The sequence below is a fragment of the Salminus brasiliensis genome, chromosome 1 (genome assembly GCF_030463535.1).
Source record: "Salminus brasiliensis chromosome 1, fSalBra1.hap2, whole genome shotgun sequence".
Classification (NCBI taxonomy): domain Eukaryota; kingdom Metazoa; phylum Chordata; class Actinopteri; order Characiformes; family Bryconidae; genus Salminus; species Salminus brasiliensis.
In genome coordinates this window covers 83377947-83400974 of record NC_132878.1, presented here as the reverse complement: position 1 = coordinate 83400974, position 23028 = coordinate 83377947, and the positions used below count along the sequence as shown (strand labels likewise).

The 23028-nt window shown below is 38.3% G+C and overlaps 1 protein-coding gene across 1 annotated transcript in view; it reads right to left on the bottom strand.

Annotated features, from left to right (window-relative positions):
* The window catches only part of cdh19 (cadherin 19, type 2), a 45879-nt gene that overhangs the window by 4569 nt on the left and 18282 nt on the right, over positions 1 to 23028 (bottom strand). Inside the window, exons 6-11 of the mRNA XM_072658557.1 lie at positions 16430 to 16617; positions 14180 to 14433; positions 8271 to 8407; positions 4676 to 4797; positions 3747 to 3864; positions 371 to 622 (exon numbers count right to left, since the gene is read on the bottom strand). Coding sequence (XP_072514658.1) covers positions 371 to 622; positions 3747 to 3864; positions 4676 to 4797; positions 8271 to 8407; positions 14180 to 14433; positions 16430 to 16617 — 1071 coding nt within the window. The remainder of the gene's footprint in view (positions 1 to 370; positions 623 to 3746; positions 3865 to 4675; positions 4798 to 8270; positions 8408 to 14179; positions 14434 to 16429; positions 16618 to 23028) is intronic.

Sequence of the window (23028 nt, the reverse complement as noted above, 5' to 3'; positions counted from 1 at the left end):
ACTTTCCAATTCTAAAACCTCTCACTTTTTTCCCCTGATTTTCCCTCTGTTGTGTGAGCAGTGTGTTTTTAGTCTTACTACATGATGAAGTCTCTCCAAATTAGACTTAATTAATGTCCTTGTTAATTGTCAGACAGTAAGCATTTTAGGTCAACTTTAAAATGGCTTTTCTCCTATAGACAACTTGCTGGTTTTCATGTTGGATTATTCTTTTTAATAACAACTGCAGTCCTCACAGGCAAAGCCCAGGGCTCAAACTAAAAAAAAAAGCTACATAATTGACATTGCTGTTGCAATATTTTCTGAGTTGATTATACCAGGCAAATGGACATACTGCTTGCATTGGATCATGTTATTCATTATATCTCACCTATGAGTGTGATGAAGCACACAGACAAGCCCAGTAGTGTCTGTGTGCTGAGGCCCATAGAAAGGGCCAGTGCTTCAACCCCGCCTGATGGGCAGTGTCCCGCAGGCTGGCAGGCACACACGCTGATAGTAAGGGTGCTAGTGCTGGAGAGGGCAGGGGAACCACTGTCTGTTATCACAACTGGAAGTTGATAAAGTGTCCGGTCGCGACGGATGAACATGCTCCGGCGCGTCAAAATACCTGCTGTGTTATCTGTGACAAACAGAGATAAAAGTCTGAGTCATGCATGTCAAATATTTCTATCTTGAGTGAAGACAATGTAATAATTACAACAAAATTCTGGTACCTCACAATGATATTCAGCCTTGAATCTGGAGTACCTGGGGTCCTGGTGTTAGTGTTTTTTTCTGCTCTAATACACCTGATCAAACTGGGTGGTTAAGCCTGGCCATTGCCAATTTAATGTCAGAATGTGGCCAAATTTAACCTTCAGAACAATGTTCCCTAAATCACACAATGTATGTCTGCCTTTAGAATGGGTAAAATACTAAAATGTGTATAACAGGGGTACTCCAGAACCAGGTTTGTGAATCATTCACCAAACATATCAACAAGCACTGTGTTGCCACGCTGTAAAAAATACAATTAAGACAATTATTAATACAATTAAGACAATTAATAAACCAGATCAATATCAGCGGTACCAGACCAAAATAGACAGAATACACCACACGACAGAACCTCTTCTATCTCAGTAACTATCTCAGGAAGCTGCAGTTCACAGCCCAGCACATCATTGGGGTTCAGCTTCCAAACCTTCTGGGTTAATACAACAGCTGCTGTCTGAGGAAGTCCAGGAAGATTATTAAGAACTCCACCCACCCAAGCCAGCGCCTGTTCTCACAGCTGCCCAGCGGCAGGAGGTACAGAAGCATGAAGACCAGAACCAGTCGATTACGAGACTGCTTCTGTCCCCAAGTAATTTGGCTGCTGAACTGCCAGTAGAACAATGTATCGGCCCAGTCACTGGTCTCATTACACAAGATATCTCATCACATCTTCACTTTGTACAAGCACACTCTGCACCCTGTACTTACTTAATGGAACTGTGACCAACTGCTTAATGGCACTGCACTTAAACGCTAACTATTTACATACATATCTGCCTTAGTTTCAACAATTAGTTTCACAGATCACCTGTTCATTTTAAACAATACAATACTGTACATAGAGAGTGTGTATAATGTGTGTATAATGTATGTATAGTGTAAGTAATGTGTATATATTCTGTATTTTGTAAATATGTGTGTTTTGTGTTTTTTTACTACCATGAGAGACTAGGCACCTTAGTTTAGACTAGGCAACTTGCTTAGACTAGGCAAGTTTTTCACTCTCTTTTCACCTCTGTTAATGTGAAGTGACAATAAACATAATATAATTTGATTCAATTTTTATGTAAGTGTCTTAAAGCATCAACTGAACAACCATGTTGTTAATGCTAAATTTTAATTTTAGCTAAATTTGCCTAATTGATTTCTTTGAAATGTCAATTAGATTTATTATGTTGAACTGCAGTTACTAAAGTTCCTACTTTTGGCTCTTAAAGTTCTTATTAGTTGGGTCAATTCCTCTGTTTTAGTTCACATAACAGAGTAGCTTATTTAGTAGTAGTAAGAAAGATTTTATTGTTGACAGAATTTATAAGGCAAAAATATGAGAAAATAATGACATGCTATGGTAATCAGACAATTGTTTTTTTTTTAATCCGAGAAAGCAAGTTATTTATTTAATTATCTATCTGTGATATGGGCATACCTAAATACTTCAACAACACTGCACTAGCGCACCAAACACTAACATGCAAATAGTGCTGCACTAAAAATGGGCCTCCACACACATAATATGTGGTCCTATGGTTTATCTCTAGTGATGAGCAGAAATAAATTAATTAGCAACAGATGGACCAGGGTCAGCAATATTAAATATACAAAGTGCAGGTATACAGTACGCATGGCCGGATTTACCATATGGGCAACTTGGGTGATAGCCTAGGGGCAACCAATATTCTAAGACACCAGAAGGTTGCTCAAGAATATATAACATTTACTAGTCCATCTCTAATAACTTAGCAGCTGATAGGCCTCATCATTAAATGTTCCTTGAAGCTGGTGGATGGTGGTGTCTATTTTTAAAACAAGCAAAATAACTTTATTTGTCATGTGTTGTGACCAGGTACACAACCATGATTTGGCCTGAATAGGACTGGACCTTCCCTGCTTGGTCATAGGCCATCCAACAAAATGGAGTAATTATATTTTTAACCTCTATTTTTAAAAATAATATTTGTTTCTGCCTTATGTCCAATCAAAAGCATTCGGTCATCAGCTCTCTGCATGATTGCTGAATGTCTAATTTACTTGACTTACCAATCGCTGCCTGCCAACCACTGCTATCCGCCATTGCCTCAAGCCTTTAGTTCTTTGTTAGAGCATCCAAATTTGAGGCTACAGCAGGTCACCGAATTCAATTCTCAATAGGGTAGAGTATATTGTTTTCTAATTAAGCTAAAGGCGGTTTCTTACTCCACAGCTTTTTACTCAAGTTTTATGTTCCATCTTGGTGAATAAAAAAATAAAGCTAAAATCAAAAGCAAATAATGAAAAACAGTGTCTTCAGTGGTCTGCAATTTCCCAGTATCTTTTACTAAACCAGATCAAATAAAATATCTACTATTAGTGCAGATTAAAGGCATGGCATAAATGGATCATACCCCTAAAGTACACACTTTACACAGGCATTTCTGAAGAGGCTGAGAGATACAGAACCATCACTGAAAGTAAACGAGTCATGTGGGCTGATACATTAGTGTAATTTTACAGGATTTTACAAGAAATGGACTCACATTATACAGCATTATGCAGTTTAAAAAGTTGCAGTTATATAGTGCAGAAACCAGCAAACTCCTGTCAGCATCCCTGGCCAATCTAGGCTAGCTCTGATGACAATATGTCAGTTTAGATGCTTTATGAAGGATAACTGTCTGAATGTCTGAGGGTATTATCAAATAAATGGTGTTTTGGGCTGTTTAAGGAGTTGATAAGAGAGGGTTATCACAACTTTGATCATTTCCAAGAACAAGAATGTGCTATTATAAACTTCTATTATCAAAGAATAGCCCCACCAGTTTCTACAGAAGTCCCTGTAGTTACTGAGTAATACACCCTAGTGTATAATAAGCCTTTGCATTAAGGGGTTAATGTGGTCAAGGCTATTTGGTAGAAGAAGTGAATAAACAGCTAATGTGTGTGTGTGTGTGTGTGTGTGTGTGTATGTGCACAAAGTAGGTAGGTGTTCTCTTCTTTATGTTGTACTGAACCTTGGTTGTCTCTGATGGTGAAGTTGGGATTGATGTGTTTATCTGGCACCATAGAGAAGTAAAAGTGATGGCCTTCGGCTGGGTCATCTGCATCCACAGCGCTGATGGTCTGGAGGAGCTTCAGAGAGAAACATATTGTTTACTGCAAACCTTGACATGCTTTCAACTCATTGTCAATTGCCCTCCACCAAGAATCTCCCTGAGATTCATCAGCATTTATCTCTATGTACAGCAGTGTGCACATGTACGCTGGAGCCAATCTGAAACTGTATTGTTTATCTGACCTTGGTATGATATAAGGCTTACACCTTCGAGTCCCACCTCTGCTAGTCCGAACAGCTAGCAGAGAACAAGCCGATTGCCAGATAAATGCAGCAAGATCCCTGCCAGGGGTGCATGCGTGCTTATTGATCCTGATGCTCGATCCACCACGCCTGCACTAATTGATCATTTGCGGCGTGAAGGCAATGTCTGCCGCTCTGAGTTTTAGTAACACGTAGAATATAAATTGGGAGACAGAGGCTTAAGGAAAGTCTCTGGCTCTGGCTGGCTGTACCCATTGGGCTTAGCCTGACAAAGTATGAACAACCATTCACAATGCTTCACAGAGCCTAGAGCTGAGTGGGCCGGTGTTGAACTGCATCCCCCCCAACGTGCTCATTCATCCTGGGTTTTACTTCTTTGTGCTGGCAAATTTGGCTGATTGAATAAAGCAGTCCTTTAGAAGTGGGGGGCTTGACCGAATGCAAGCTGACTGGAAAATCCACTGGATACTTTACACACAGTGAGTGTAGCACTTTGCCTATAACAGCAGAAAAGCAGCACTTCCACAAGACTGTCCCTTGTGTGCTTTTCTAATAAATGTCAGGTGTGTGTGTATGTGTGTGTGTGTGTGTGTGTGTGTGTGTGTGTATGCTACTCTATCTTACCTCTCCTGCCTCTGTGCCCTCACACACGTAGGGCTGGTAGTCCCTGGACAGAGTGGGTATGTTGTCATTGATGTCCAGGACTTTGATGCTCACAGACACTGAGGATGAGAGCTGATTTTCCTCTGAAACAAACAAACAGATAGATAGATAGATAAACACAAGACAGGCTGTCATTCTGACTGTAAAAGAGTTTTACTAGTACCTAAGGGACAGTGATTCACTTTTTCAGCTCTTCAAATATGGTTTTATTTGACAAATCGGAGCTTAAAGGGGTCCTGGAATGTCAAACTTTATTTTCCATGGCAAAGTTGAATGAAACTATGAACTGACATACCATGAGCCTCAAACACTATTGTGACCAGTTTAGTAACAGTCTTGACTTATTTTTACATCATCAAAACTGACATACCCCCAGCCACTAGCAAAAGCCCTAGTAAAGCTGGTGAAGTGGTAAAATGCACTGAGAATGCAACATGGAGAATACAGGTTGCCACATAAACCAGGCCTTGTGACTCCACCTTTTCCTGCGACAATGTCCACAGATGAGGAGCACAAACTCAGCATGCATCGAAGAGAAACCTGGGTGAGTTGATGGGGATCCACGCTAGGCTAAAAGCTACTGCTAGGCTTTATTGTCTGCTCCCACAAAGAAAATGGCCATTTGAATACCAGACTTGAACTAACAACACAGACTGTCTGTTCAGAAGGGAACAGACAGACTTTTTTTACCAGTAATAAAGAAAGTCAAACCAGCTGAAGCGAGCGAGGGTAAGGCTAAAAGGGAACCCTATACAATCTCTTCAACTTGCCAGACCGAGATGACAAATCAAATACATACAAATCACAAAGCAACACAGTAAGATAAGACAAAGGAACATAGTGTTTTTGTTACAGTTTTAAAATGAAGCTATAATATGCTGCTTCTGTGAGCTTGTCATAGTGCTGCAAACCAAAATCGTTGAGTAGGCTACTATATTGACAATCAGTCAAAAGCTTTCTTTGGCACCTTTAACAAAATGCTCGTTTTTTTTGTTTTTTTTTGCATGCTATTAGTACCCCTTGACATTGGATGCCTCTGAGCAGTCACCTGGGTCACGAAAATGAATCTGACCATAGTTAAATATAACAATACTACACCACTCTATCTGGTGCAAAATTTTACTGTGTCACGATCTGGAAGGGCTGCAGTTGTGTTAACGGCAGGGTGGTCAGGCATTAGTCTCCCAGTTTGAAGCCCACCTGGCTCATTACAAATATTTTCCCTGTAGAGATTCAGTCAAAATGTCAAACCCCACCTGTTCCAAATATATTTTGTCGAGGTAGCACACTGAGTAAGCTTTCATTTCTCTTTCTGTAGAAAAAAATGTCACTGATGTTTTATGTTGTATTTTTTTTTAAAGTGCACTACAGGTGTGAGTTTGAACAGAATTTTACCCTTGCTTTTCTGAAGCCACATGAGCACACTTAGTTAACATAGAACTGAAGAGAATATATAAAGACTTAAACCCAATGCTAATTTAAGGTTATGTTAGGGCCTGTCTGCACCTGTCATTAATATGCATCTTGGGTAATCTGATCACAAGTGACTGCCAAAGCCTATAGCTGTACCTGAATGCATCTCCAGTGACCACTTGCAATTGTTTTTCCACTGAAGGAAGAGCCCCCCTGCTTTTTTTTTCTTTGTTTTGAGGCTGTAATATTCTGCAAATCCTTATTGGTGGGCTATTTCAAACTTTACTATCATATGGTGTGCTTGTAACCTTATGAATGGATAAATGAATGGTCGCCACAAGACTCCACAGTTTGGTATGGCACCATATTAGGAGTGTGGACTTGTGATAACAGGTTTTGCTTTTTGCATTTACTGATAAACAGTGGCTCAACATGTTTTGAGAGACATTTTCATTTGTCCATGGAGCTGGAAAGGCGTGTTGCAACCGGTCACTATCAGCCTTCGTCAGTCTTTGGAGCATTGAAAGCAATAAAACTGAGAAACAGAAGCGAAGTAAGGGGATAACATTCCTAGACAAAATCAGCAAGGACTGTACTTTGGATAAATAGTCAACTTTTAACATCACTGATCCAAACAACCTTACTGTGAACAACTAATGGTGACCCTGCATTGTTTCTTCCAACCTGTACTTGGATATTACCAACTATGTTATTTACAGCATAAGTGTAAATGCCTGTTTGACCGGAAGTCTGGGACAACAGAGCCCTAACAGCATTAGTAAGCTGACAATAATCAAGGAAGCTTGTGCTTAACATAGCGGTCTTCACTTGCTTTCCATGTTCTTCCTATTAAAGCAGCATATATATCAAATATATTACAAATTTAGGCTGCAATGATGATACAGTCCTGAAATATAGTCATCAAGTAACATAGACACCTCGTCCAATTCAAATGAATAAATATACAAGAGCATGTCATCATCATGAAACAAACCAGCATCTAACATAGTCCTAAAGTAAGGCAGAAAGTAGACTGCATGACCAAAGGAACCTGTCTCTGCTGCCCTGTCTGAGTGTCTGTTTACTATTGTGGCTAAACCGCAACAACAAATGGATTTAACATCAATATTTGCTACTGTAGAAGAGTGAAAACCAGCATGACATACAGCATGGATGTACAATTTCAAACCTGAATTAGACAGAGAACTGCATAGACACTGAATACTAGGTACTTAAAATGGTGTTTAACATAAAAAAAAAAAAAAAAAAAAAAAAAAAAAAACTTTTACATCATCTGTCAATTATTATTTGGTACCTCACATCCAGCATTGATGGAGATGTGGCACCTTGTTTTACTGGTACACCAGCCATGAGAATCGCTTTTTATTCAATAGCCAAACTTGATTAACTTCGGTAGAAGAGTATTTCTAAACAGCTTGGCTGTATTACCTATTTTCCAGCTATGGCAATAACATGATTGATATGAGTGGTACGTTGTTACTGTCATGGATGCATTGCAATGCTTTATCGTTCACACTAATAGAAATGTTATGCGGTCATTTGTGCCCCCGAATAACTCTAAAGGTAGTTTGAGATTACACCGATCTCCAAGACGCACTAAATCATGTTCACACTTTTAGGTAATGCTGGCCACTTATGATCAGATCTCCTGAGACACAGGGCATTCTTTGTACCATTAGCCTTATAGCTCCAATGCAAACTTAACCTTTTAAACCCTATGGTATTCAGTGAATCCTAAAGCAGAAACTATTGTAAATTATTTGGTAACCATTTGATTTAGTATATCTTGTGGAGTCCCACTTGGTTCTATTTTAAGGTCTATGAAACAGATGTAAAATATGCCAATAATGTAGTTATGAAAGTGAAGAAGCGTGGGCTTACATAAAGGAGCCAAGTAGTTAAACAGTTAATAAGTCCTCTACATTTGGGGGGAAATTGTCAACATATGGCTGAGTGATCAGGAATGATCACACTTTATCTATTGTATAAAAGTCTATGGATACCAGTGTCTGTGTGCAGCACTATCTTCGCTGAAGATATGGACCTGGCATTTAGCCATATCATACTCCCTCTACCCTGCTCCACCCTGTCAGTGAGAGAGTGGGAGATTGCAGCCACTCACTCGTTTCTTTGGCTGTGACAGTGAGATTATGCCAGGCTGCTGTCTCTCGGTCCAAAGGTTCGGCCACTGACACTGTTCCATTGTTGGGGTCAACCCGGAAGACTTTTTTTAAGTCACTACTCCTGGATATGGAATATCTGTGGAGAAAAATGAAAGGAAAAGTTCAGTACTTTTGCAGAAATATACATATTAAAAACAGCTCAGTCTATATTGTCCACTGGGAGTGTTTTTAAACTGTTTCTGTATATGCATAGTGCTGAATATATCTGTATTTGGTATTGAAAAAAAACAAGACCTCTCACAAGAACTGAATAATGAGTAATATTTGTATAAAGTCCTCTATATTACTATACCACATCATTTCACATGCATCTTTCATTTTAGATGCTGGATCTGCATCTCTAAAGCCCTGTTCGTAATAGGACAGGTTTTACATGGGGAGGTGGTGTAATGTAATTTTACTACAGGACTTCTGTAAAATTTCTGACAGCTTTTCACAGAATCAGAAATCATGGCATAAATGACTTGAGATTGGAGTGGCTATTTGATTTACACACTGCTATCCTGTGACCACTGATGAAGCATTAGAGGATGACAATCAATCTTATAACCATATATATATATATATATATATATATATATATATATATATATATATATATATATATATATACAATGCTTTTGGATGGGACTAAATTCACTGAGAAACTCCTTCCCATGTAAAACTAATCCCATTCTTATAGGCTTGTATAAAATGTACAGCTGTCCATAAAAAATGTAAGCCTATAGCTCAATTTTTATTTACGTCAATAATACACTAGCTATAGAGGGAGCTCAGGAGTAAAAATGACCAATCATCCCATAATGCTGCTTTAACCCCTTGAAGCAGAAAAGTAGGTACAGGGACAACTATACAAACTAGTGTGCCTATTCTTTGGTAACAAAAGTTTGACCACAGGCTGTTTAAGGGGTTAAGTAGTGGGATCTTTAAAATTCAGAAGGAAACTGGCCACCATTACGCAATAGAGGCAAATTATATGATTAAAATAAACTATATTACAATTGTTATATTATTATATTAAACTATATTACGATTGTTGGACAAATTCTTTGTTTTATCCAGATAGTAAAATGGATTATGTCTATGAGCATGTTAAAAAAAAACAAAAAAAAACAAACAAACACACATTTTACTTGCACTTTACATATTTACATATTTCAGGTGTGTTTATTTTTTTTTTATTGGAGATGCAGCAGAGATCTGCTGTCCTGTGTATGGTCAGAGCAGCCCACATGGAGCAATGACAGAGACAATTTTAATTAAGCAAAATATATTTCTAATTCAGCCAGTAAATACGCAAATGAAGTGATATTGACTTATTTTGTTTTTATTTTTATTTTGTTTTTAATTATTTTTATTTTGGAGCTCCATAAGACAGTGTTGAGGTCAAACCATTGATGACTGGTGGTGTTTAGTAACCTGAGTAGATCACTAAACATTCTTTCTTAGATTTTGAATGATCTGGGAGCCATGTGGATCCATTAGCTAGTCAGCTCTGCCAGTATATTTTCTGGGGCTGAGATACAGATTAGGCAATGGGAGCTAATTAAAGAAAAAGAAAAGATTTACTGCTTTTTACTTTACTGAAATTACTGCTTTTATGATATCACAAACCACGTATACATTCTTAGCCGTTTAGCTCATGTTGAAATTATAATAAATATTTCAGGCCGTATTGTTTTTGCTAGATCAGAACAGTGTTTCTTTTATCAGTTTTAAAACCACATTAATAAGAAAACATATGAAGAAAAAAAAAACTAAACCTACTTGTAAAAATGTTCATGCTGTGATCTTTTTATAGAGGTAAAAGCCAGACCTGTTTGATTTTTTTTCTTCCAAAGTGGGACTTCCACTGGGCTTCAAATTACCACAGAGATTGTAAATAAATTATGGCCCTGGAGGTCAAATTAAACACACCATTGTGAAACAATACTTACTATTTAATACTGATTTAAAAAACGGGGATCACAAACCTGCACTACTATGTTTTTTTTTATTTTTATTGTTGTTGTTTTTTTTGTTTTGTTTTTTTTAATACATCTGAGGATTTCTTCCATTTTAAATTTGATTAACTGACAGTGGTAGAATGATCTACCAAGGTTTCTTCCAAAATCAAGAGTTTGTCCCTCCATTTCTACTGTAACAACCTCAACTCTTGATTTTGGAAGGCTTTACAGTACACACTGGAACATTGCTGTGAGGAGGTTTTGTCATATTATAGCTCTGACAGAGGCCGTGTATACTCTTAAAAACAAAGGTGCAACAAAGGGTGATATGCTTAAGACCACTTTTGGTTTATTAAAATAACCATGTCTGCAAAAGAGATGTTTGTGAGTGTGAACTTTTAAATCAAGTGAAGGGTATGTAAACCTGTAGACTCCCTCTCTTCTGTTCTACAAACATGGTTCTTAATGGACCATGAATGAACCAAAAGTGGAACCAAAGAACTCTTTTTCACACCTTTATTTTTAAGTGTATGAAAAGCTGACAGTTTTTATTCAGTCTGTGTGCCAGTTGTCTTTTATCAGTCAGAGAAAGTTGTCTTTTGTCAGTCAGTCAGCCGTTGTTCCACTAGCATCTTTTAGCTAAAATGTGCTAATGTTATTGAATTCTCCATTACAAACGAAGGACCTCATGCCTCTTTTTAAAACAAGTGAACGCAGTGCTGGGTTTCCCAAAAGAAACTGCTCGAGGCCCCTTAATGTTGGCCTGAGTGTGACAAAATTGAGTTTACAACCTGTATTAAGTGTCCCATTCTCCCCTCTATGTTCAATTCCCATACACTTCATTTGAAGCACTGTTTTTTTTCCATAAGTGTATGCTCTTCCCTATGGGTCAAAGCTTACAAGACATTTCCGACTGCAGGTGGATCACTTGGTGGATCACATTGGTTGAGTCTGCATGGCCAATTTCAGGCTTGTTTAGTGAACAGGGCAGTGTTTAGTGAACGCACACCCAGAGCAGTGGACAGCCACCTCAGCACCAAGGGAGCAATTGGGGTTAGGTGCTATGCTCAAGGACACCTCAGGCATGAATACTGATGGAACAGTGGTTGGTGTGGTGCAACAGATAACACCACTACCTGCCACTGAGCTACCACACCATGTGGAAGACTGGGGTTCGTTTCCCAGTCTGGGTGACTATGCTGCGCTACACCAATAAGAAGTGCTTGGGCAAGACTCCTAACACTATGTTGGCCCACCTCTGTAATACAAGTAACCTTGTATGTCGCTCTGGAGAAGAGCGTCAGCTAAATGCCGTAAATGTAAATGTAACAGAACGGTAGCGTTGGTTCACTTTCCCTGCCTCCATTTCCTGCTGGTGTAGGGGATCCAACTGGCAACCTGCTGGTCCCAAGCCCACTTCTCCAATGTTAAAATCATTGCGGCCCGAAATTTTGTTCTAATGTAGGAAACTGCCTTAGATTCGACCTAAGCTTTGTTTAGTGTCGGTCTTCCTCAAAAAAAAAAAAAGAAAAGAAACTATAAGTTTACACAAACTGCAATGGCATGTGATCAAAATTGCATGACATCTCAAATGTTCATCTTAGACTAGGGTTGAGCTGCCTTCAATGAAGAAAGACCCTCCATGCAAAAACATCCCACTTTAGGCTAATTCACCCTAGTAGATAACATAATCATCCCCTTACCTGCCAATAAGCTCCTGCCTTTATTATTATTTCCATCACTTAACCAGTGATAAACTTTCTTAAGGTGTCTTTGATGAACTGTTAAAACACCGCCCTTTGTGCTGAGCACGGTTGTTCTTTCACCAGCTTCCACTGAGCCAATGACAGAGCTGCTGTCTCCCCTCTGTAGGCGTGCATCACTTGCAAATCCACAAACGTACACAGTTCTGAATTCCAAATGCCACCCCATACTGAGAGTTATTATTTTGGCACGACCAGCGCCGGCTGCTTTGTAACACAAGAGAGGAAGGAAGAGATGGAGAGGAAGAGAGAGAGAAAGGTAAAGTGAGAGTGAGTGAGTGAGAGAAAGAAAGAGAGACCTATGTTTTATTCAGCAGCTCTCATTTCCTACTAAAGTAATATGCGATAAATATGAGCATGTGGCAAGCAGCTGCTAGGATGAAGAGCAGAGGAAGAGGAGCGCAGGGAGTGGGTAACTCCAGCCAGAAAGAAAATGATTCCTTTCTCTCTGAAGGGAGAGTGCTGCTTAGAAATGTCACACACAAACACACATGCGATCTGGCCAGAATCGCACTGGCTGACAGCCTAATCCCATAGTCACTGTATCAAACTGATGTGCTTATTTATCACACATATTCATGCAAGTAATGGATGTTGAGGAGTGTAATGAGTGGTTATGTATTGTTGCTGGTTGTTGTACAGACAGTGGCCCAGTGGTCAGAAGCAGGAAGGGCTAACAACTGACTAAGCTGTGCTACTTTAAATGTACACTTAAAATGTACCATCAGGTTACTGTAAGTGTACAAAGTGCTTCATGATGTAGTACCTGATTCATTCGGGCCTGCACAACACATTAGCATGGCACCATCTTGATGTTATTGCTGCTGTGCTGCTGTGTTGCTTGTATATAAATGAGGACATGTTTTACTGCTAGCATGAAATCTGCCAATATCACTTGTTTCCCTCATTTGCATGTGTCGCTAGCTATTCATAAACTCACTGTCATGCACTGTCACAGAGAACAAAAGCAGATGTGTGTATTAGTGTCTTAAATTTTTAAATGTGTGTCAAAAATATGTGTCTAGAGCAAGTTTTGATGTATGTAGACACACTCAGCTGAACAAACAATAGGGTGAAGATTGGTAAAGTGGGACAATTATATATTTTTGGCCATTTTGTATAATAATCATAATGCCATAAAAACAACATAATATACATTTAAAAAGCCTATGTTGTGTTTTAAAAATTACAATGAAAAAATGGCAAACAGATTAAATGACACCTGTTTAAACCTCAACAGATCAAACCACAAACATCTTTTAGAGGACATCGGTAAAGGGGGGCACTAAATGTTTGCTTTAAACAGATTTAGATGGATAATAGACAGAGACATGGGCTGAAATGAGCTAATATTAATTATGTATTCCTCTTATAGATTCAAGTGGCATTATAACAACACATCTTTAAATATTAAGCCCCTGATATGCCAGAGATTGACCAAACTAAAAAAAGGTTTTGATCAATAAAGTACAACTATATGACAAGACTGAGGATTAAGCATAAGTGCCCAACTTTTCCAATGTTCACCCTATATTTAACAGGCTAATTTTGGTTCACAGTGGCTCAGTGGTCTAATACGCTACCGCTATGGTTCCTATAAGTCCTATAAGTTGTGACGATGGGACTCAATGGATTACTTCAATAAGCCTTAGGTGCTTATAACCCGTTCTTGTCCCAGCTATGCTTGGACCACTTTTGGTAGGATCACTGCATACCAGAAAAAATCCACCAGACCTGCCTCATGTTTTTCGAGATGTTCTGACCCTGTCATTTAACCATCACAGTTTGGTCTAGAGTGGCTCGGATCCATATAGTTGACCTTTTTTTTTTTTTGCTTTTAATACATCACCTTGAAGTGACTGTTCATCTGCTACCCTTTGGACTTTTGGCCCTATCTGTGTAACAGTTTCTCTATTTTTTCTGTTGATTTAACCTCTCTCATCTACATGCTTATTTGCCTTCATCTCCCATCACATCACACTGTGTTAGCATATTATTCAAATGAATGCATTACTTAACTTTTCTTCAGGGCTTTTGACTCTCACCTGCACATTAGCTATTTAGGTATGGTGATACATCTGGTTTTTATTTTCTCCTGTGAAAATCCACAGCACATAAATGAATGCATGTATGATTTACCTGATTGGGTTGTTGGCTGCATCAGTATCTCTGCCATAGACTGTGCCAACCTGTGTACCAACAGGTGCGTTCTCTAGAACCTTCCATTCATAGAAAGGAGCGGAGAAAATCGGAGGTTCGTCCACATCTGTCACCAGAATTTTAATCATTGTCCTGTCATAAAATTCATTGTAGGATAGGAATCTGGTGTCAATGTGGTCGTTGATGGCCTCTATGGCGATGACAAAGCGGCGCTTGCTCTCGTAGTCTAAAGGCTGATGGGAAAAGAGAGCACAAACCAATTGCTAATGCCAGTACACTATCAGACATCAGTAACTGAAATCTTGAATACTAGCTTATACTAATACCAAGCCAATATTTCCCTCTTTAAAGCTTGAAAATAGCTATTTTAAACTTAAGCGCCACTTATGATTATGAGTGCCATGCTTAATCAGTCTCACCCTACAGAAATAAATGCATACTGAACCATGCAACATCTTTCCAACATCAATTTAAAAAAGCAAACAAATAAAAAACTGGGGTTATGGTCTTCTCCCACTGTTTACTTGTGGAAGTCTTAGTTAATAGTGTGCTAAAACTCACCTTCCCACATGAAGGCTGTACTTTAGCCTGGCTAGCAATGTTAACATGCTTCAAACAGTGCTACACTACAGCCACCAAAAGAGAGATAATATAGTATAGAATGTAATTTAGTGAATGCTGCGATTTATACCAATTCGAAATAGGTACTTTAATCATAGAAAAAAATGTCTTTAAAGTAAATCTTGAAGAAAATACAGTAAACACCTGACTGTAATTAATATTTACACGTGAAATTACTGTGAGAATGAAAGAAGCTGACCAAAAGCACTGTCTGACACTATGGCCAGGTGGTTGTTAGTTTGATTTCCAAGCTATGTCACTTTGCCATCAGCAGCCAGAGTTTGAGAGAGCACAATTGGCTGTGCTCACTATTAAGCCAGTACAGGCATCTGTTAGCTGGTGTTTTCTTCTGAGGGTGTCAACTGCCCGCCAATGTTCGAAAAGAGGTGATGGCCAGCTTTGCATGTATCAGAGGAGACATGTTAAGTCTTTACCCTACTAGTGTAGGGAGCATTGGTGGTGCTAGGGGCAGCTACATACAGGTGAGTAAATTGTTAGTACCAAATTGGGAAAAAAGGGAAAGACAGAATTTACTGAATTGCTCACTTCTTTCAACACTGCTTAGATACTTTGATGTTTAATTTCCTAACTTCTGTACTCCTGTATTATTTTTTTCTGTTTTGCTTCAACTGTACAAATAATGTTTAGTTATTAAAAACAAGCTTCTAGCAACTTTTGACCTGTAGTGCATGGGAAAGCACCCTCTTCTTCTGATTGCTCTGTAAACGTTTACAGATTGCAACAAAGAGTGAGCTACACTTGTCAGTGAACTCAGTGGCACTTCATGGCAGAAAGGCAGAAGAAGAAAAAAAAAGAAAAAGAAAGAAACACAAGCACAAGCTGTGGTTCATTTTCCTCCAGTTTGTGTCTGATGAGAAAATGGCTCATTCAAACTTGATGAGCCACCAGCTGTGAGCTAGTCCTTAACCGATGTTGAATTTTGACAGACACGATGATGCTAGTTAAAAACAGCATGCAAAACATTAATGTATTTCCCAAAGGAGCATGGGGCAAGCCAGCCGCTTTCATAACAAGGCGATTCCATCTCCATTCTATTCCCACCAGTATTCCCAAGCAGACACGGGCAGCTAAGCAGGACACATAAAACTATGTGTGTGAAGGGCACTGTCTGCTCGATATGAAACACACCATGGGAGCTGATCTCATCAAACTTAGGACACAACAACATTACCTCACACACACTATGTCACATTCCTCTGTGGGGAATGGCTGAGATGATGTCGGAGATGGCAGGAGCACATATTTTTTATCAAATAAATTACCAAACGTGTACAATGCTCTGGTAAAATAACAAACTCGTATGCCAAGAGAACAATCCTTGCTTGCCTCCGAATGTCTGCCGTGGATTCTTTCCAAACCAATTTAAAGAAAAATACAGAAATATGGAGGAAGGAAGAGACTGATTGCCGCTCTGGCAGTTTTTTTTTTAATTAAATCATTTACATAACATTCTGAATTGACCACCGGCCAGCAGGCTTTTAATAATGTCCAAATATAATGCGCTTCATTATGGAGCGTTCCCTTTAGTATTATTCTTTATAAGAGAATTTTAATTAGACTCTGTAATGGTAAATGTTTGGCACTCACTTTAGCCAGTGTCACTATCCCCTCCTGTGTTTCAGGATCTGTGTGGACCCAGAAGGTAGCGCTCTCTTCCAGGTCGTCCAGACTGTAGTTCATCTTGGCGTTCACTCCAATGTCTGCGTCCTCCGCCATGACCCTGCCCACTGTGGTGCCCACTGGTGCTGACTCAGCTAAGGCAAACGTGTACAAGTCTGGCAGCATGGAAGAGAAGATCAGAACATAATGTCAGTAGCGATGTCATAATTTTCAAATAGTATCTCAAAAAAGTGACTTAAATTGTAAGATTTTTAAACAAAATAAATATTGACTTATTTTCTCAAATGTACACACTGTATGGACAAATGTATTGGTACACCTGCTGTCTCTACTGTCCAGGGAAGGTGGAGCATTGCTGTGAGGATTCGATTGCATTCAGTGACAAGAAAGGGTTAGTGAGGTCAGGATGTTGGATGATGACCACCTCACCCCACTTCATCAACTTCCCAGACATTTAATGGGGCACCATCATTCCACAGGACACAGTTCCACTGCTTCACAGCTCAATGCTGGGGGGCTTTATACCCATCTAGCCCACACCTGACATGGTGCCAATAGGTTCATGTTTATCTGTTTCAGAGAGTCCTATTCTATTGCCATTACTTCTTTATAGTAACTAGACAAGCTGTGGTATATTGAAATAATGAATTGTCACACCAGGGGAAAAGAAGATGCAAGCACAGAGGGGTCTAAACATCTGGAAATCTGGTAGTGAGTGTCCAGACTCAAAATCAAACACATCAAAGGTCAAAATTCATCATTTTAAACAGCAGTCTTCAGCAATCAGCACTGGAAGATAATAAACGAGAGCTTAAATTGTTGCTTTCCTAGGGATTTTAAACAGAGAGCTGCGGATGGCACACAGGTGTGCGAGGTGGGGGGCAGAGCTGTTGACAGCAAGCTTTGTCTAGCTATAGTGCTAGCTCTGAAAGTGCAGTTGGCTAAAAGTCGAAATGTCATACTTGAGTTAAAGTAGATGGGATGTTGTGTTCGGGGGGCTTGTAGGACAATGGTAATGTAAATGTGCTAGGGACTAAAATACCTCTAAACCGGTAGATACTAATGAACACGAATGATACAATAAACACGAATCCATAAACATTTACTCATTTACCAAGACAAAGCTTAGTGATTTTAGATCTGTCAGAATATTGGGTCCACTTGGTTAAACTAAACCACAGGAATTTTATCTAGAACTGATTTGTGCTTATTTACAAATATGTTTAGGATTTTTGAGGCTGTGGCCAATCACCATGTGCTGTCAATATTCTTCTTTCTGTTTGTTTGTAAAGCAGCTTGACCAGGTTCCATGTAGATGCAGGTACAGGTGTGGCTGTAAAGGTCAGTACAAAGAATGTGTGGCCAGTGTGGCAGCAAATGGTGGCATTTAACACAATTTACAAATCCCATCCAGATGCAAAAAAAGGACATGTCTAGGAAAAAGAGGACATACAGTCACCCTAGACAGAGCAAACCTCAAAGGATGGAAGAATTCATTAAATAACTTTTAAAGAAAAGTCAGAATCAGAAATGCCAAAAGACAAATATTGTAGCAATAGTTGTAGTGAAGCAAGATTTTCACTTCAAAACACATGCATGCATCATCAGCTGTCTCAAGGGCAATTGTCAAATAGGCCGAAAGAAGCTAAAAAACATGCTGTTGGCTGTTCCAACACAGCCCCTTTCTTCCAGAAAGTGTCGGAACACAGATCCAGAAAAAGCTGAATGGTCTATACCCAGTTCTCTGTGTTCTGTGTCCTGAAGTGCTTGCTCACAAAAGCTTGAAACCAGTCCAACTTCAGAGTCATTTGGAGTTGAAACATGACTCTCATATATAGAAGAAAGAAAGAAAAAACACATATTGGGGTGACGCAAGTAGCGTGAAATACAGAGCCAATGTGGTTTTGTCACAAGAGCATGAGTAAGTGCACTACAATCCCTACAAGAGCCCTAGCAACTTTATATGAACTGGGATACCAAGTGGCTTAGTCAAAAAAATTTCCACACTATTGCTGAAAGTCTCATCCACCCAGCGCCAATTAAAATGACAAAGCTTTTGTGTGGCGACCCAACAACTAGCAAACTTTAGACAGTATTCCACAGTTTATGATACAATAGCGAGCTGGCTCAGTTAACAGTTAACATGAACCCCTATGTTTTTTGGAAGGTCTTACTTTTCAAACAGGTTGAGAACCACTGCTAGACATCTAATATTAAACAGAAGAAAGAAATTCTAAAGATCTAAAGATCATATTCAATTCTTCTAGACATGCCTAGACATTGCTGTTTGAAACCAGAGTGAAACTTGAGCAATTTCCTCCTGTTCCTAAAGCTCAAAATAACGTCTCTCGGGTGGTTTATCACTTTCCGGTCAGACTGATCTCACCTCAGTCTCAGATGAATAATATTCATTCTAAGAACTTTCTATTTCTTTTACAGCTTTCTACATCATAGAAATCTTTCTGCTGTCTATCAGAATAGAAGGATACCTCATGCTTTTCTTATTTTTCTCCAGAACCTCCAACAGTTAAGTGCTCATTCTAATCTTCTCTTCTCTAATAAGGGGGATGTAACCCTTGTGTTGACAACAATTACCCGTTACAATGTTTAACTGCAGAGAAAACCCCATACATCTTTTTTTCTGATGGAAATTTCATGACTTTTTCTAGAGTGACCCCAATATTAGAGAAAGTGAAACATCGTCTTTGTTCATTTACTTCCATGAAAGCTTTACATGACCAGGGTGAAGAGATTGTCTTTGGGTCTTTTTTAACTCTTAGGACAAGGGGAGTATACAGTATGCTCAGGCTACACCACAGTTAAGAGAACGGATTTAAGCTGTGTTCGAAACTTTACTGTATTTACAATCCCTACATGTGAAAATCTAGATCACTATATAGAGAACTATTAAAAGGAACAGAATTTGACAAGGTAGTGAATGATTTCAGACACATCAGTGCGTGTGTAAGCTCACTGCTCTGTGACAGCAGATTGCATAGCATAAGCAATCTGAACGTCAGTCTTCCCCAGAGAAGCTGTGCATAAATCTTCAAACTAAACAATGTAATGGATTCTGGGTATCCCATGTCTAATAGTGTACATTGTTTGTAAACTACTTATTGGGCAGATTATGAGAGTGTACTGAACATTTGCCACTATGTTTTCGAACACCACAGCAAAATGAGAAACCTCATAGTGTGTAGTGAAAAGGCCACAGTTTCGGACACCGCTTTAGAATTCAATATAGAGTCCTATAATTAGTACAATGCTAATATCTGCTTCAGTTGTCTTTAGACAAAAAAAGATTTGTCCCAAGGAACATGGTGTTTATATATTTTTTTATATTATATATATATATATATATATATATATATATATATATATATATATATATATATATATATATACAAAAACTGCCAGTCAGCTATGCAGTAGAACTAAACATATTAGTGCAAATGGGTGAGAAATGAGCTGTACATGTACAGGTTGTGTTGTAGACACTAATGTGTGTGTACATTGTGGGAATACACACATGGTGCACTGGCATGGCTTTTGGATATGCTAATTGGGTTAGCTTTAGCTCAGTAGTTGGTTTAGTTAGCTTTAGTTCAACTTGCTTTTGCTGGGAGATTAGATGGCTTGCTAACACCGAAGTCATTTATTGGTTATTGGAATGTTTTTCACAGGGCACATTATGTAAATTTATATTCTGTACCCACAAGAGCAAGATTAACCTAATTAGAAAGAAAACACAACCTTAGCTTCCCTTGCTTTAACATGTTTTTGATTGCTGGCATAGTCCCATATGTGTTAATAGTTTGGCTGTTTTCACTGTCATTTTGCAATGTTAAAAATAGTAAAAACAATATGGAGATATCTTAGATAAATAGACCTAGATTCGTCAAAATCATGTTATTGTAAATAATAAAGTGTATTTCTGCTTCTGAAGGAGCTGCACACAGGTTGCAGTACTTAACAAACAAGCAGATCATACTTGAAAAGGAAACGCTAGAGGACATGGAGTGTTTCGCTCATCTGAAGCCTATCCATGATAACTATGGTGATAGACACAGATGTGCTTGAACTCTGGTGTGGAAACTGTCCTGCTGTGAGGTGAGCAACTGAGAAAACTGAACATCCAAAACAATCAGTAGTAAGAAACTCTGATAATGAACAGACTGTGGAAAAGCAGCCAGACTTGATCTCACTAGAAGAATACGTCACACCACAAAGAAATATTAATTCATATATACTAACAAGGTAATCACTGCTACAGAACCTCAAGAAAAATAGAACATTCATATTTATACCCAAAGCTCAGACAGAGTGGTACCAGAGTGGATTAGCACAGGTTGCTTATTTACTGAGTTAATTATAGAGATTAATTATAGAAATAAATATCACAAATGTTAATTGAATTGCAAGAATAATGAAGGAATAAGAGGGAAGGAACATCAGTATAACTTGGACTGAATTCTGCTAAATCTTAAAACATAAGTAAAATTTAAGCCAATAAAAAGCAATTAATTACATTTAAATATACACATAACAATATACATAAAATGTTTTATTGGATCTTGCTAGTTAGTAACTATTGCAAACTCCATGTGGCATTTCAATAACAAAAAAATCTTCAGTATCTTAAATTTATATATTTTTGAAAATCCGACCATTATAGGTTCAAAATGGTTTGAAGGCATCCAAAATTACCTCATGGCAGCCCTACCAACTGTTTTTGCAGAGGTACTAAAAACTGTAGTTAACTAGGGCTGTAATCAAAAAAACTATTGTGAACTCTATTGTAGCAATTTAAATTTTGTGGCAATTTAAATTGTAGCTTTAAAATTTAGCTTGAGGTCGTTTTATGCATTTGCTAACTAGCAATGAAGACAATATATATGAATACCTTTACTGTTTTAATTAATGTTCCTGCTAATATTAAAGTAACAGCAGCAGTAAAACTGTATTCAACGCTGTTATGGTTAAACTTTAGGGATTAATCCATGGTTGAAATGCATCCTGTTTCTAGTTAGCACTGTTCCTAGTTAGCACACATGATGATAGCACCAACTAATCAACTCAAAAAATTTGCTGGCAAATAATTTGGTTATTAACCGAGTTGATTAGTCAAATTATGTGGCATGTTGGGGGTCTTTAACTCTAATTAAAACTATAGTAATATTGAAACATTAGGGATTGGTTTGCTCCATGATGCTCTCTAACAAAACAAAGATTATTTAAAAGTGATGTATAAAACAAAATACACTTTGTCTGAGAAGATTTTTGATTTAATTGAAAGCGATGACTTTGATAATAAAAAAAGGCCCATCATAGCAGGGTTCTAGTGGTGTAAAACACCACCTTTGGCAGCAGTATCAGTGAAAGGGAAAATGACAAAGTCTTTTAGAAGAAACAGTAGCAACAAATTGTTTGTGCATGTCAACCATGTTCAATAGAAATCCAGGGTTCCAAAGCTCATGAAAATTGCCCCTCCAAGTAATCGTGATTCAGTATACACATCTAAACATATGACCCCACAACCAAACTGCAGTATTCTACCTTGCAGCTCATGCATTTATATAGATGGTGCATAACTAAGTGCTTCATTCTTTCCTGTCCAGTTCAAAGCCAGCTCTTCCAGAAAGTTTTCTTTATTCATGCTGAGTCATGGGGCCTGGCTTAGTAGTTTAAAGAGTGGATCAAAGAGATGGAATGTTCTACCAGAGCTGGAACCGAGGGAGGAGGTATCCGACCACAGTCTAAAAGAAGAAGTCTGTGATCCTTCAAAAATGTAAAAGTACAGCACAAAGAAACTAGGATTACACACAGTATCCCAACTGAGTGAAACTTGTTGAACTGAAGGTCAAGACCAAACCCCAGGAGTTTTGTATTGCCCCTTTATGCTACTGTCCACAAATATTGGTAAAAAAAAATCAATTCAACTTGCAGTGTCCTTCAGGATTTCAAAAGTTATATGTTTTTTTTTCTTTTCACTTGAAAAAGCTTAACTTTACATACATCTTCATGTAAAAAAATCATGTTTTAAGCCATTGTAACAAGTTCATGGTGCCAGGCTCAAGTTGCATTTTTGGAAAAAAAGTGGAAATGTTAAAGTTCAGTTAAACACCAAAGCAGCGTACCTTCCTCTGCACTCTTAAAATATTTAAACTTGAATTTTGCAACTTGGTTATATTGTCTCAAAAACTGTGTGTAATATTTTATCTGTTGGAAATTTTTGTTTTCATTCTGTTAAAATCGAATCCAAATTGAGCAACACAATGCCTGTGTTCTGCAGACATTCAGACCTTTCAAATGTCTGTATCTGTAAATGGATATAAATTGGAAGTGGGAATGACCTAAACCTGTTATTTATGTTTAACATGCATTTCATCATACCTGTTTTTTCATTATACCATTATTGTTGAAGAATGATTCGGAATAAGGAAAAACATTTGTGATGAACATTCAAGGTAATTATTAATGTTGTATTCATTTGTTTGTTTGTTTTGGTTTTGTATCAGTTTACTTGTTTGAAACTCCAGCAAAGATCTGCTGCCTTGCACACA